General features: G+C 42.5%; 3 protein-coding genes across 6 annotated transcripts in view; 2 read left to right on the top strand and 1 right to left on the bottom strand.

Annotated features, from left to right (window-relative positions):
• Positions 1-1179: 1179 nt before the first annotated feature.
• The window catches only part of BAG6 (BAG cochaperone 6), a 23283-nt gene continuing 8749 nt past the window's right edge, over positions 1180-15713 (top strand). The window contains exons 1-7 of one of the 4 annotated variants that reach the window (XM_051996206.1): positions 1180-1301; positions 11475-11592; positions 13239-13356; positions 13466-13665; positions 13922-13975; positions 14635-14709; positions 15266-15474. In XM_051996206.1, coding sequence (XP_051852166.1) covers positions 1255-1301; positions 11475-11592; positions 13239-13356; positions 13466-13665; positions 13922-13975; positions 14635-14709; positions 15266-15474 — 821 coding nt within the window. In that variant the 5' untranslated portion in view covers positions 1180-1254. Of the gene's footprint in view, positions 1302-10752; positions 10852-11474; positions 11593-13238; positions 13357-13465; positions 13666-13921; positions 13976-14634; positions 14710-15265; positions 15475-15713 lie in introns of those variants that run through there. The other 3 variants (XM_051996209.1, XM_051996208.1, XM_051996207.1) reach the window with 3 other exon arrangements.
• C4H6orf47 (chromosome 4 C6orf47 homolog) lies at positions 2357-5340 on the top strand. Its single transcript, XM_051996210.1, has one exon. It carries the CDS (start codon positions 3867-3869, stop codon positions 4731-4733), a length of 867 nt encoding a protein of 288 aa, XP_051852170.1. The 5' UTR covers positions 2357-3866; the 3' UTR covers positions 4734-5340.
• Positions 5461-10403, bottom strand: APOM (apolipoprotein M). Its single transcript, XM_051992919.1, is given in 10 exon segments — positions 5461-5551; positions 5831-5895; positions 5897-5930; positions 6146-6189; positions 6191-6248; positions 6343-6478; positions 6705-6726; positions 6785-6939; positions 7491-7682; positions 10201-10403. Coding segments are annotated over 9 exon segments (573 nt in total). The 5' UTR covers positions 7524-7682; positions 10201-10403; the 3' UTR covers positions 5461-5525.

Below are 15713 nucleotides of genomic sequence, written 5' to 3'. Positions count from 1 at the left end.
ATATTGTATCTAGGATATACTGCAACATATCCAACATATAAAGGACTGCTTGCCATCTAGGGGAGGGGGTGGAGGGAGGGAAGGGAAAAAAAAATCGGAACAGAAACGAGTGTCAATATAAAGTAATTATTAAATAAAAAATTAAAAAAAATAATAATTTGCATTTCTCTAATCAAAGGTTTATCAAGTCAAAGACTCATTGCTTTTACTCTAGGGTCTGGGGACTCCTCACTTCTACACCTAGACACATGAAATAGACTAAAATCTCAGATGTAATAATCTCAAGAGTTATGATACCTAACACATGAGAGGAGAAGGTAACCTTCCTGTATGGTGTTCATGCTGTAGATGGATGCTATCAGAAAGAGACAATGAGCACATCCCAGTCTGGTAGTTTTAAAGATACTGACTGTTCTAGCTAGTCTCTGTTGACTTCCATATTGGCTATCTCCATCTCAGGTAATCTGGACCTATGTAGAATCTTATTACACTTTTAAAAATGAAATATATATATATATATTCATTTTTTTCCCCATTTACATGTAAACATTTTTCTTTTTAAATTTAAAATATCCTACAATCCTTAAAACAAACAATTTGATAGATTATATATGTGCAATCATGCAAAATATTTCCAATATTAACTGTGGGAAAAGAAAACCCAGACCCAACTTCTTTCACTCTAAACTTCCAAACGCCCAGAAATAATAATAATAATAAAATTAAAGTATGTTTTATTTACTTCTAGGCCTTATCAATTCTTTCACTGGAGATAAATTCTATTATAGTATTAATGGAAAATAAAGAAGGTCAGACTTTTGGATTGAATCAAGTCAATCCATTTGAGAGAAGAGCTTTTGAGCCAATGCTTAAAATTAGATAATTATAGAAAGAAAATATATTGTGATTGGTAGAATGATTTAGAAACACTCCTGGTCCTATAGATATTAAAGAAGGGATTTGAGTAAAAAAGCGATCAAGATTCCAGCAGGCTTGGAGGAGGTGGATCCTTTGCCCCTTTACCAGTGGATAACAAAAGGGTAGTGTCATATCTCCCAAAGCATATTGACTATGTCATCAAAGAGACTGGGCAAGTAATAAACAATGTTTCTAGCCAGTAGATGAGAGAGGACCAACAACTAAACAACACTGAGAAAAGGCAGCTTTTTGGGGTGGGGTTAAGTACAGCTATGGATTCCACAAAGGCATTGACCTTCAGAGTCCTTGTAGAGATCTATACCTTGGAGGGACTTCATGAGGATTCCATGGAGAGAGAAAAGGATTTCTAATAATCTGAAGCTGTGAGTTGAATCTTTTATCACGTGTTCATTACTTGTGTAATTTGCTATTGACTTTAAATTTATGTCCATTCAGACTCATGGAAGTCCACTTTTGGGGAGGATTGATTTTCCACAAATTTTTATACCAACTTTTCTTACTATAGCAATTTAGTAAATGCTTTTTAAAAAGCTAATTAAATCTGGTAATAATTGAGAAGCACAAGAGCCTTATATGCAACAATATTAGAAAACCCCTTTAAGGCTAACAGTTATATCCCTGAGACCCTAAAGGGAGAAATAAAACATTAGTGTGAGAATTTGGAGAGTGAGTTCATAGAGAGTGCTAAACTTTAAAAAAAAAAAAACTGTAAGAAATTTTTGGTTTCATATAATCTGTCACTTTTTAAATGGAAATGAGTAGGTTTTCATTAAATTTAGATATTAAAAATGAAAAAAGTTTCTGTATACAAAAAATATTCATAGAAGTCCTTTTGTGGTAGTGAAGAACTGGAAATAAAGCAGGGACTCATTGATCAGGGAACAGCTAGACAAATTGAGGTGCATGAATGTAATGACATATTGCATTGTAAGAAATAATGAATATGAAGGATTCAGAGAGACACAGGAAGACTCGTATGAATTGTAAATTTTACTTTCTAGTAAGACAGATAAGAATTCCAACAGAGATCAGGATTTTAGTGCCAGGGAGGCTAGTAATAAACTGGATTTGGAATGGGGAAGGGCAGATAGTTTGGGATTGACACTGAGAAAAAATTGAGAGGAAGAGATAAGAGCATCAGAATTGGAAGGACTGTAGGTTGAACAGGATAGAAGAATTAATCATTTGAGGACCAATAGAATGGATATGGGACCCTGCAAATTATGACAGGAGATGGAGATGGGAAAGGATTATAAAGGGCTCTGGGGGAAAAGAAAGTAAGGATCATGCTTAAGTTCCTCTTGAAGGTTTTTTTCCCAAGTGCAAAATGGAAGCATTTTTAAAAAATGCATTTTTCTTTCTTTTTGTCATCGACCTCTTCGGCAATACTCAGAATATTTTTAAGTGCAGAAAATAAAATACATAATACCGGAGGGGGGGGAGGGAGCAAAATAGTTATCAATATATTGAAAAAAAAAATACAAGGACTCTCCAGGGACCCAAGAACCTTTGTTCTAAATGAACCTACCCCAGGTTGGCTGGATTCATTTTGACTCTCTCTTTTTGGGAGTTCTTTGGGTACTTCTTATCACAGCTGAGTGGTTGTTAGGACAGAGCCTCAGAGAACACGTCAGGTAATGGCTGGGGCGGGCGCGGGGCAAGTAGAGGGTGGTGGTAGGAGAGGGGTGGAAGGTGGATGAGAAGGAAGGCTATGGTAATAGGAGATTAAGGTGGGGAGTTTAGAGTTGGAGAGGGGCGGGAAGCAGAATAGAGAACTGCATGCACTGGTGCAAAGAAATACAGACACACGAACCCAGAGATACTGCAGAGATGATAGTAGAGAGGAAGATACAAATGAGCCAGATTGGTTAGTGCAGAAAGGTAGGCTAGGGGACCGGGAGAGTTAGAATGGCGTTGAAAGAGAATGCACGTTGGGGCCCGCGGTGATGTCTGTCTTGTATGCTCTGGCCACGCCCCTCCTTTGAGGATACGCCCCTCACTCTCCCCTCACCCTCCCGGTCACAGCTGCTTCCGGAATCTGCTGTTAGGCTCCGGCCTCCGGTAGCTGGCCAAACCCCCTGTCCGGGGACCCCAAAGAGCACTCTGCGCCCGAGGTCTGGTGGCTTGAAAAGCTCCCTTTGCCCCCTTTTCCGGGAGGAGTTTCGTTTGCTGTCAGCGGACCCTCGGACACACAACAGATCTTCTCCTGACCTTGGCCGAAGTTCCGACTCCACTGCTGAACCAAGGATTGGCCTGGACGGATTCTGGGGTTTTAAGACCTCCCAAATCCATAGCTTGCAGGGGAAACGAATCCAGAGAAGAGTTTTTCAGAAGGGTGGATCACACCACTCTTTTCCTATTTTTAGACTTCCCCTCCAGCAGAGAAAGAAATTACAGGGGATACAGCTCTCCTATTCTAGATACAGAGGAACCTGTGGATCTTGGAACACTTTCAAAGGGGCCTCATCTCCTGGGAGCACCATCGCCCATTTTCCAGTGCATATTGGACAGTGGCATTGGTGAGTTGAAACCTGGGGTGCCACTTTATAGGGTCCAGAATGCTAAACACAGCAGGAAGACTTTTGTGAGAGTGCAAGGCTTTGCTTTACCCAAGGCATTTTTGAAATCTTTGCGGGTTGGTAATGAATTTGGAGGTCTATAGCTTCCCCAGTATCAACCCTGGAATCTCTCGTCACATTCTTGGGAGTAGAAAGTACCCCCTCAGACTCTAAGAGGGAATTAAACTCAATCGAAAGTTGGGGAGTCTTTGCACAACTACCAGGGACACCAAACAGGAACCCTTCCCTGGAGCTGGAACAAAACCTGGCATCTGGGAAGCCTCTTCCAACCTCCCATCTGAGGGCTAGAGGAACACCTGGAAATTTCAGAAGTCTGGGGGGGCATTCTCCTTACTCATTACTCAAACTATGTTTCTTCGACGTCTGGGTGGTTGGCTGCCCAGTTCCCTGGGCCACCGAAAAGAACCCCTGCCTGAGCCTGACCCTGTGAAAAACAGCTCTCCTGAGAAGTCAGGGAGTGACTGGGACAGTGCTCCTGACACTGTGGGAGATCCAGGTCAACCTAAGGCTGGGGATGCCAGGAGACAAATGAAAAGAGGGAATCCCCCTGAATGGAGCAAGGGCTATCCCAACTATGGAGATCCTGAGAGACTGGGGGACAGAAGAAACTCCCCCAACCTGAGCATTGATGTGCCCCATTGTGAGGAATCCAAGTCATTGGAAGCTAGGAGAATGATCTCTGTAAATTCTGAAGACTCAAAGGGAGAAGTAGCTCTTAAATGTGGAACAAACGCCTCTAATTCTGAGACTCCTATGGAGAAAATAAGACATGACCATGGGCTGCTGGGCTGGCTTCAGGGGGAAACAAATAGAGGGTTGGGGGCCCACCCACAGTACTTGGGGGGTTCTGAGGAATGGCTTCAGATCTCCACCAATCTGACCCTGCACTTGCTGGAATTGCTGGCTTCAGCCTTGCTGGGGCTATGTTCCAAGCCCTTGCGCTTGGTTCTAGATGCCTTAGGTCTTCGGGGGCCTTTGGGGCTTTGGCTGCATGGACTTCTCTCCTTCCTTGTTACTCTCCATGGACTTCATATGGCCCTTACTCTGCTCACTGCACACCCCTTCCACTTTGCCTGCCTGTTTGGCCTTCTGCAGGCCCTGGTACTGGTTGTCAGTCTCCGAGAGGGCACCCAGGTGCCTGAGGAGGAAAAGAAATACAAATGGGAGCGGGGGGAAGGAAGAGATAGGGAGAAGGAAGAAGAGATTAAAGGATAAGAGGGACTGTGACCATGATTATGGGGTGCTGCCTTAGGGTTGAAGAACACAGGGACTTCAGGTAAAAGTCTCCAAGGTGGTACCATAGAGACCCTCTCCACCCTGCAACAGGTTAGGGGTGTTATCCTCTAATTCATCAGTTATTGTCACTTTTTTTCTTTAGTGTTATTCTCTATACCCCAATGGAAAAAAAAAAGTATCACACCCCCTTCTCACCCCACTTATAATGGAGAGTAAGGACAACAGTAACAGGACAGTGCTCTGAGTCCAAGAAAAGGGCAAAACAGAGGGTGGGAGGAGTGGGGAGATCTAATGGATACTAGGATTTTAGCCATAAATGCATAAAGGGGAAGGGTATCAGCAAAAAAAAAAAAAAAACAAAACAAAACCTGATGGATCACAGAAGCATAGGTTGAGGAGAGAAGATGTGCTTGAAACTAGAGATCCAATTAAAATTAAAGGAGAAGCACAATGCTTCAGGAAACTCAGCAAAAAAGCCTTAAGATGCCACAACAAAGATCTCTGGAAACACCCTTGACCACCTTGGATTTTTCATTGTTGCACTGCACTGATCTCCTAAATATACCACTACTGAAAGGGAAGTTAACATTGCTTCTGGTGTCCTTCCTGTCGACAATGAAGCCAAATTTGGGTTTCTAGAGGGCTGGGGACTGAAAGGAGGGTGAAACTGATGCCTGTAAACCTAGCCCCAGGAAAAGACAAAGAGTCAGAAAATCATCTTTATTGTTCTTGAAGGGAGTAAGAGGTCTCCAGCTCCATAGAGGGCATAGTTCAGTCACTGGACAACTCACAGGCCTCTGGAGGGAAAAGAAAGAACAGAGTGGAACAGCAGATGAGGAGATAATGAAATAAAAATGGAGAAGTGAGAAAATTTGAAGGGATAGGGCTCCCTCAATAATAAAAATTCTGAGGCCTTCTATATCCACTGAGATCTCTGAAATTTCTTCTAGGAGGCTGAAATCTACCTTGACCTATGCCCTCCTTCCCCCCTTCCCCACTGGCCACAGAATTCTCTTGAACCAAAATCCTCAACTCATTCCTTTTGAAGAATCTACCCTTTTTTATTGATACCTCACCTAACTCCCTGGGGGTCTGCAGGAAAGCTTTTGAGTCCAAGCAAAAGGTCAAGAACCGAAACTCACACACACCACGAATTCTTTTGAGGGTTGTGGGGATCTGTAGAGGGAGGGAAGAAAGGAAGGAATCCTCCCAACAAACATACTCCCAACCCCTAGTTCCCAGATCCCAGACTTCTGGGAATGACATCACAGACCTCTAGAGCACCACTCCCCTCTGGTGATGTCACCATGCTTTTTCCAGGTATCAGTATGGGAAGAGTAAAGCTTCCATCACCTTTTAGAATTTCCGCCTCTTACTTTGCATAGATGGACACTCATTGTAGAGGAGGAAGCGCTGGTTACCTTGTCCTGTCTCTCAGCATGATTCCATCTGGGCAAAAGCTGGAGAAAAGTTCAGTCTTCATATCGAGGCGGCCTGTTGTATAGTGGGGATAAAGATTGAAGTGTGGTAGTGGATAGGGGAGGTTATTAGAGGACACAAAGGAAGATCTGGAGAATGGGTAACCAACCTTCAGTCTTGAGATCTGTGCTCCCATCAGTGAGATGGTAAGTCCATTCTCGGGGTACACTGCCCATTTTTCCTGACAAGTTTGGAGTAGGATAAAAGAATGAGTGACTCTCCCCTTCACACAAAATAGATAATCCCTTTCACCAGCATCTCCTTCCTGTCTTTCAATCTAACCCATATAGCAAGGAACCCAATTTTTTTGTATCTGTTAATCAGGATTCTACCCAGGGAGGAATTAGAGACTAAAATCAGCTAACTAAGAGAAGTCAGGATACCAAATAGCTGACTAATCAGGACCCTTGATGGAGTTTCATTTATCTAATAGAGAAATGGCCCAATTAGAAACCTAATCTTAATGGAGACTTTTGACTTCAGGAATTTCTGGCTTGAAATAATAAATGGAGAGAAAGGTATCTAATTGGATGCCCTTCCCCACAACTTACATTCTGATGCTGGCCTGTAGTTGGAACTTTTGGGGAATGTGGCTAGCAGCCATGTTGAAGAAAATGTTGTCCACTGGGATAAAAATCATCAGCTCCTCCTGGGTAGGAGTTGCACAAGCAATGAAGTACCCTTGACCCAGGTAGGGTCCAGGGAACTGGATGAGCAAGATGGGGGAAAGAAGGGATGAAATAGAACATAAGCCCTCCCTTTGCTGCTAGTTTCAAGTTTTGGTGTTACTCTTTCTCCAACCTGATTCCCCAGTGGTCTTGGAACTAGGGATCATCAAATTATCAAAATTAAACAAATTTCACTTGCCCTTAGTCACTCCTATCCCTCTTAATAATAATCTTTTTCATTTGTCAAATTCTTTGGGCTAACTCTAATGGTCTCAGTACTCTTTTCTGCCTTCTCTTATCACTGTCCCCAAAATTTTATACCTAGATGGGATGGTCCTCGGGTTCCCCACCTTCCCTTAAAATCTTTTCTATAGACTACCAAAACCCTGCTTAATTAGCTTCTATTGTCTTTCCTCTCTCCTCCGTTTCCTCATACCTCTTTTCCATTTACTCCCAGATGATTTAATTTATCAGGCTCAGAACACTGGTAAATGGATTCATAGAGAATCCCATAGAGATAAAGGAAAGCTGCCCGAATTTGGTGAAACATCTTTAGAGATTGTAGTGCAAGTGCAAGAGTGGTAGCTACCTGTAACCACTCTCTTCTGGGAGTTCTGTCCATCGCAGCCTCTGGTCCCCTTTCTTCAACCCTTGACCTCTTGGGCCTGCTAATCAGTAACTCTAGTCTTGTTTTCCAAACCAAAATGGGTTGTTGACAACGTTCTAGGTTTTCCTCCCTCTTCTCACTTTATATACCACCAGCATAGCTGTGAGCTTAGACCTGGAGTGGAGGGAAGAAGGGAAAGGTGTAACCTAACTGGAAGACTATGCCATTCCTGCACCGCCCCCCACTTCCCCCCAATTCATTCATTCAGTACCAGTATTGTATACAATATACATAGCAACATATATAGAAGCCCTGTCCTCAAAGGACTTTATTATCTAATTAAGGATGCAAATACTCCAGCAAAACCATTACATTAAAAAGTAATTATTAAGCACCTAAGTAACTCTTATGTACAGATACTGTGCTGGTTAACTAAAAAGTTGGCCTAGTTCAAACCCTGCATTTTTAACAAATAAATTAAGATCCTGAAAGTGATTTATCCAAGGTCACAGTGCTACTAAGCAGCAGAGTTTGGAGTTAATCTAAATCTTCTGCCTTCAAGTCCAAGATTCTTTCTATTAAAATAAATTATCTTCTCTATTTTCATTGAACTGTCAATCCCAGTGCACAAAACATATAACTATATAGTGCAAAGATCAAAGTGCATTAGAGGGGCAGCTAGATGGCACAATGGATAGAGCACTGGCCTTGGAGTTAGAAGAATCTGAGTTCAAATTCAGCCTCAGACACTTAATACTTAGTATGTGACCCTGGGCAAGTCACTTAACCCCAAGTGCCTAAATAAACAAAACAACACTCTCCCCTCCCCAAAGTGTTATTTTAAAGATACAAACATACTTTAGTGCAAAACAGGATTAGAAAAAGGTTCAGTTGGGGGAAGAGAAGGAGCAGACAAAGAAGGTTCACCATTACTCAAAGTTGGCCTTGGAGGATGAATAGGACCAGGAGGTAAGGTTTGGGAAGCAAATAATTCAATTTTGAGAAACTTAAACGTTCAAAAAAGAAATGCACAGTGTTAAATGTGCTAAATAACAGTGGGAAAGAAAGATTCAAGAGAAATTTTAGGATAACAAATCATAGCCAAACTTAGAGAATCTCAGAATTATAACATATAACATACTATACTACCTCCTGCCTGTTTCAACCCACTGAGGTCATATATCTATAGTAAAAAAAGAATCCACTCTACATCATACCCTACTACTGGTCATCTGGTGTTTGACTGAATTAATTCCAGTGAGGGGGAAACCCATCTCCTTAAAAGGCAGCAGGAAGAAATTTGGCATATTTATTCATCATTCCAAGTTCTATCAGCTGGGGCCAAAAAGAAATGGTATTATTGTAAAAGATGACAGCTCTTCAGATACTTGAAGACAGATCTCTCCCTTAAGCTCTATGTTTTCCAGCTAACAAATTTATTTCTTCAATCATTTATGTGTATATGTGTATATATATGTATTTGTGTATATATATATATATGAACAGCTATGTATGTATATTAAGCCCAGTGAATAGTGTGCTGGGCTTGGAGAGTCAGGAAGACTGGAGTTCAAATTTGGCTTCAGACACTTACCAGTTGTATGACCCTAGGCAAGTCACTTAATAGGTAAGTCTGTTTCCTCATCTGTAAAATAAGCTGGAGAAGGAAACAGTAAAACACTCCACCATTATCTTTGTCAAGAAAACACTAAATGGGTTCACGAAGAATTGGACATGACTGAACAACAAAGGTATAGGTGTGTATGTGTGTGTAAAACCCTTTCAAGTCCTTCACTATGCTGGTTGGATGCCTTCTATTTCCTGTCCCGTTTAAAATGTGGTACCTCAAAGTGAACATAAAACAGATGTGGTCTGACCAAACTTTTTCCACATTGTGGACAGCAAACCTCTTTTAAGGCAGTGGATACTGCCTTAAATACAGCATTTGAGTTGAGATTTAATTGACTGGATTGAAGTGGGCAATTAATGAAATTGCAATGAGTAAATCAAAGGTCCAAGGTGTTTCATCTACACAATGAAAGCTATGTAAAAGGAGAGGGGGGATTGTTAAAGAGTTGTAGTTCTCTGTCATCTAGGTCTTCAAAGCAGTCTTAATGGCCAACTAGTTGGGGATTTCTTAGGGAGAAGCTTTTGCTTAAAATATGAGTTAGAATATGGTGCCTCAGAAGATCCTTACCATTCTGAAGTGAAAACTCCAGGGGGGACCTCCAAAGATCATCCCAACGACATAACAATACCCTTCTAACTTCCTTCCTAACTTCACCTTCCTCTACAAGATAACCTATAACTTCCCGATCTCAGATTTCTCTGCCTGCTAGTTACTATCGACACAAGCTTTCCCCTCCCCCACAAGCTTTTAACCAAAAGTAACAAAATGGCAGCAATCTCTGCCTTCAAAAAATAGTGGTCTCTTTTCATCTTCCCCATCCCCTCAATTTAAGGAGGTCAGTTTCTTAACAGCGATATCAACGAGTGGTTTTACTACCCTCGTGACAGTGGAGAAGGGGAAAAAAAAGGTAAACTTGTCTACACATCTGTTCCTCTCCAGAAAAACTTCGCATTGCCCAAAAGAAATATGGCGGCGGCTCATGCCTCCTCCGCCCTCCCTCAAAATCAGCAAGGGAGGCAGTCCCAACATTTATAGCCCTTAACCGCCTTGTTAGAAAGTTACCTAAGAAGGGAAGGGAGTGGGATTACTTTAGGTATTTAAAATATTGACATCCGACCGAGCTTCCAAAGACGAATTTCCTCACGTATTAGGACAACCCGCCTGCCAAAGGCAACACGTGACCAATTCACTAGTTAACAGGCCTTTTAAGAAGTAGGCAGAAAGCCCCAGAGGGAAAATTACTTTCTGGAATTTGCTGTAGTCATCCGCAAAGAGACTTCCCCACCCTCACCCTCCTCCTCCTCCTCCTCCTCCTCCTCCTGCTGCTCGAGCTGTGGCGCAGGCGCACACAAGGCTGGTAAACCCAATCGGTGGGGCAGAGCCTCAATCATGTACGCAGGCGCAGTGTGGTTTGCGCAAGCGCAGTAAGGTCCCCTGGGAGGCGGCGACGGTGGCTCCTCTGGGTGCTCGGCTTTCTCCCACCTAGGCCGGGCCCTGATTCGTTTCCTCTTAGGGACTCCCCGATACCCGGGGCCGTCCCTTCCCTCTTCGTACCCAACAGAAGGAAATCTTAGGAACCGAGGGAACCGGAAGTGCCGTCTCGCGATCCCCCAGTTTCTATCGGGGAATAGGAAGTGTTCGTAGGCGGAAGCTTGGGGGCAGGACCGGAAGTGGCGTTGCCTCCGGGAGGCCGGGGGCGGAGCCACGGGGCAGGTGTGTGTGTGTGTATGTGTGTGTGTGTGTGTGTGTGTGTGTGTATATATGTGTATGTGTCTCTCTGTGTGTGTGTGTATGTGTGTGTACACCACCTAGTGTGTATATTTGTATATAAATGTGCATATGTGTTTATGTGTAGTTCTCGTTGTGCCACCGTGAGGACGGGGTGACATCCAACTACACTGGGGCCTCCCTTTCCTACCGTCATTGTCCCGATTCCCAGATCTATCGCGACAGAAGCAGGCTCGAGGGCGCCCTATCGCGGTGGGCGTGGCATGGTGCGCGTGTATGGCGCATGCCTCCCTAGTCCCTTCTAACCTTCACAGAAGAGGCTTATCCCAACCTTATTTAGGCCTTTGTCCGTCCCCCATCCCCTTTCATTCGTGTCAGCCAGGTCGTGATTCCTATCCCGACAGATGTTGCCTTGATGTCATTATAACTGTTATTTCAAATTCTCCATGTCTGAATTCTTGCTTCTGCCTTTTTTTTCTCTCTCACCCTGTGTTGGAAGGAGGATGTGCGTGTGCTTGGAGGTGTGGGGGAAGGGGATTGGTTTCCTTGGGGAACTATGACAGAGTTTGAATCAGTTTGACATGCCGTTTTCTTTCTCCTCTCTTCAGCGTGTTGGTCATGGAACCCAGTGACAATAGCAGCAGTGCTATGGAGGAACCAGCCAGTTTGGAGGTACTGGTGAAGACTTTGGACTCCCAGACTCGGACCTTCACTGTGGGGGCTGAGGTGAGAGCTGAGAGTTCACAGGTCTTTGAAGATTCTGAAAAAAGCTTTCCCTTTAATTACCTTTTCATCCTGTGGCAAGGACTTCCAAATTTCTTGCTTTTCTATTTAGCTATGTTGTCAGTGGATTTTAGAATTGCAAAGTACCTTAGAGATCATCTACTTCTCTTCATTTTGTAGATAAAGAAATGTGAAGTATTCTAATTACTGTTTGGGTTATAGGGAGGTTATGCTTTCTTAAAGCAACCAGTATCTTTGCCTCTATTGTATACACACTTATATTCTTAGGAGAATCTAGAGGCAAAAAGAATTTTTATTTCCTGTCCTTTAAACTCCAGCATTAATGAGAAAGGATATGGAACCTGTGGGGGTTTGAGGGTAGGGGTAGGACACACAGACAGAAAGCATAAGTAGAGAAAGCATGAGGGTTATTAGGATTGTTTCTTCCCCTAACATTGCTGGCTTATCAGAATTTTGCTCTCTAAAGCAAGGTCAACAAAACTACAAGGCATAAAGTCCCAACAAGCTGGAAAGGCTTTGATTGTGGTCTGATGATGTACTAAATATTTGTCATTTGAGAAGTACCCTACTCAGAAGAGGTTGATCATTACAGGATTGGCCTACAGATACATGTTTTTGGTTACAGTTGTGTATTAAAATAGTTAACTTTTAGAATAGTTGTGATCTGTATCAGTAGAGAAAGTACCACATGGAAAAAATCTAGAAGTACAGTTGTTTGGGGATATTCCTAACTTTTGAAATCTCATGGAGAAAAGCCATATTTCACTTCACATCACATTCAAATCATTCTCTAGTATCTGGCACAGAGCAAAGTACTGGGTTGGGATGTATCATTGATCTGGTACAGTATTATAGAAATAAATACTTAAGTTAGGAAAGATATGAGTTTGATTCTTTACTAAATATCTTTAAATCTAAATTTCCTTATGGGTGAAAAAGAGCTGATAATTTATATAATATCTAACTGTGTCATTTGCTTTTGCTTTGTAAATGATTATTGTTATTATTGTTAACTTTGTGTAAATACAGCAATGTAAGAAAGAGTATATTTGCATGTATATATGTATATACACACATTTATGTACTTAATATGTTTGTGTATCTATAATTAGGTAGATAGATATACAAAAAAAACATTTCTTTGGGTGAATCTAGTCCTGATCTAGTCTGATAAACTGAACCCAGTCTGAGACCATGTGCCTGATTACAGTTTCTTTTTCCTCACAAAATGTTCCCTCATTTCTCAAACTTATACTTGTGGTAAGAACCTCCCTACCTGTAACCAGACATAGAACCTTTCCTGAGCCTACCATTTAGTTTCCATATAAAATCATTGCTGTGACTTGACATGTGAAATTCATATATTACTTGCCTTCTTGGTGGGTGTGGGAGGGAAAGAATTTAGAATTTAAAATTTTAAAAGAATTTCAAAAATAAATTACGTTTTTTTAAATTGCTGTTTTCTCTCAAGTATTAACATAGAACTTTACAGGCAGTGGATACTTCACAAGTGTAATAAAATAAGCAGTGATTTTTGTAACTGTTACATGATTCATTCCCCACCAGTTGCCTAATGTTCTGCTTAGATATTCTCTGACCTTTCTTCCTGTTCTTTTTTATCTCTGCAGTTGACAGTGAAGGAATTTAAGGAGCATATTGCTACCTCTGTCAGCATCCCTTCTGAGAAACAGCGACTCATATATCAAGGGCGAGTTCTACAAGATGAGAAGAAGCTACAGGAATACAGTGAGGGGCTAGATGGAGTTTTAGTAGAAGGATTATTTGCTGGATAAGGGGGGAGGATTGAAGTACTTAACTGGCTTTCCTCACTCTTATATTGTCTTCTTTGCTACAGATGTTGGGGGAAAGGTGATCCATCTAGTGGAGCGGGCCCCTCCACAGACCCAGCCTCCATCTTCTGGAGTTGCCACAGGGGCCGGGTCTCCCTCCTCCACCCATGGTGGGGGGCCCCCATCTGGTCCTCGAGGTCCTGGTGTATCTGTCCATGACAGGAATGCTAACAGTTATGTCATGGTTGGGACCTTCAATCTCCCTGTAAGCTGGGCAACCAAGTTGTCTCTTTGGTTGGGGGAGGGGGGGAATGGTTGATGGAAGTGGCTGGGTGGGAAAAATTGGAAGGCTAGATACTTAGTTCTTTGGGTTGGAAGGTGGGGATTTGGAGGGCATGATAAACCTGTCTCTTGGGTAGTGAGGCTGGAGGGAGAGAGTTGGGGAGTTCTTCTAGAGCTCAGTTGTCACAGCATCCTCTCTTCCCCCTCCTACCCCTTCCCTCCCTCCCCCCTCCCCCCAGAGCGACGGCTCTGCTGTGGATGTTCATATAAACATGGAACAGGCGCCAATCCAGGTATCCAGGGGCTGGGAACATCAGGGTAGGGTATTTGGGAGGGAGTAAACTTGAGATGGGGATTTGTACACAATGTACACGTACAGTGGAATAATCTACTTAGTGCAGAGCAGTGCAGTACTCAGTACTACATTTGTTATGTTGTGTCAGAATGTCACGTTTTAGGAAGGAAATTGATAAGCTCAAGACATCCAGCCAGAATGTTGAAGGGGCTCAACATCATGTCATATGAAGATTGGTTGAAGGAATTGGGAATGTCTAGTCTAGAGAAGAGAAAGACATAGGATTTGGTGGATATCTTCAAATACTTGAAGAGTTGCTATTATGTGGAAGAAGGGATGAGACTTTTTCTGCTTAGCTGCAGCTAAGAATGAGAAGAGAAACTAACCAATAATTAGATTATAATTCAAATATGAAATGGATTCTCTCAGAAGGCAGTGAGTTCCCCCTCATTGCAGGTCTTTGAGGAAAGGCTGGATGACCAGTTGCTGGGTATGTTGTAGAATGGATTCTTTTTCAGGTATGGATTGAATTATCCGGCCTCTGAAGTTCCTTCCAACTACAGATTCTGTGAGAAAACAGAGGCCTGGTTTGAGTAGGATTATGGAGCCTAATGTCTTCACTCATGTTTTGACCTGTTCTGTTTTTTTTATTTCCAGAGTGAGCCTCGTGTTCGTTTGGTTATGGCCCAGCATATGCTGAGAGATATACAGGCTGTGTTATCCCGCTTGGAGGTATATGGGGAAAGGCTGACACAGATTTATTCTTGTTCAAATCCTCCTCAGGATTTGGCCATCTTAAGTTTCTTTGTCTCCATCTTGTTTTACTTCAGTTTTCTCCTTTCTTGTGAGGTTTGGGGTGGGAAGACAGGGATTTGGAGACATTGTCTCATTCATATTCTATCTAGTTCAGAATTCACATTCTACCTGAGTCCAGAAAGCAATTTCATAGCTCCTTTCACACAAAAAACCTTTAGTGTTTATAAAACTTTTTCCTTCCAAGTAGAAAAATGTTCCACATTCTTTATTAAGGTCCCTCATTCCAGTTCTTTAAACAGTACTTAGTGAAAGATTTTTAATTCGGCCTCACTTTAGTTGCTCCTATGATAGCAACAGCCAGTTAATTATCTTGTTCTTTCTTCTCAGTGGAGTTGGGAAATAGTTTTCTTCTTCCTTCCTTCCAGCTGCTGATATGTTCGGAGAACTTAAATATTGAATCCCAGTTTTAGTATTTTAAGTTGTATAACTTACTTTGATTCAATCTTGCTCAGTAATCTTCTTCATTCTTTAGGGCCGAGCCAATGGAGGGCAGCATCAGCAGCAACACCCACCGCCACCACCTGTTTCAGAGTCATCATCCTTAAATTCAGAGGCTCCTGAACCATCAGAGGGTGAACCTCCTTTACGAGAGCCCATGGAAGCAGGAGACCCGGAGGAAAGCACCCAGCCCCGGAGCCCTGAGTCCTCTCCTCCTGGCCCAGCTCCAGCTCCTGCTCCCAAGTGAGTGATTTTGAATGGCAGTGGAAGTATAGTTAGAAGATAGGAGAGAAATAAGTTTGAAACCAAGGTATTGTTGGGAAGGGGTGATTGGCTAGGGACTGGACTTTGCCTATTGAATAAAGGAAGTAGATGAAGATTCTGTTTGTGTAGGGTAAGTAAATAAAGAGGTATGTAGGTATAAACCTAAAAAGTAAGATGAATGATAAGCTTAGCGAAAGTGCTGGCTTCTTGGGATAGGA

This window comes from Antechinus flavipes, chromosome 4 (assembly GCF_016432865.1).
Source record: "Antechinus flavipes isolate AdamAnt ecotype Samford, QLD, Australia chromosome 4, AdamAnt_v2, whole genome shotgun sequence".
In the NCBI taxonomy this organism is placed as follows: Eukaryota; Metazoa; Chordata; class Mammalia; order Dasyuromorphia; family Dasyuridae; genus Antechinus; species Antechinus flavipes.
The sequence above is the reverse complement of the archived record's forward strand: the minus strand, read 5'-3'. Positions and strand labels throughout refer to the sequence as shown.

What these genes read in the sequence shown, in the direction of transcription:
- C4H6orf47 (XM_051996210.1), top strand. Translation starts at nt 3,867, where the DNA reads ATGTTTCTTCGACGTCTGGGTGGTTGGCTGCCCAGTTCCCTGGGCCAC.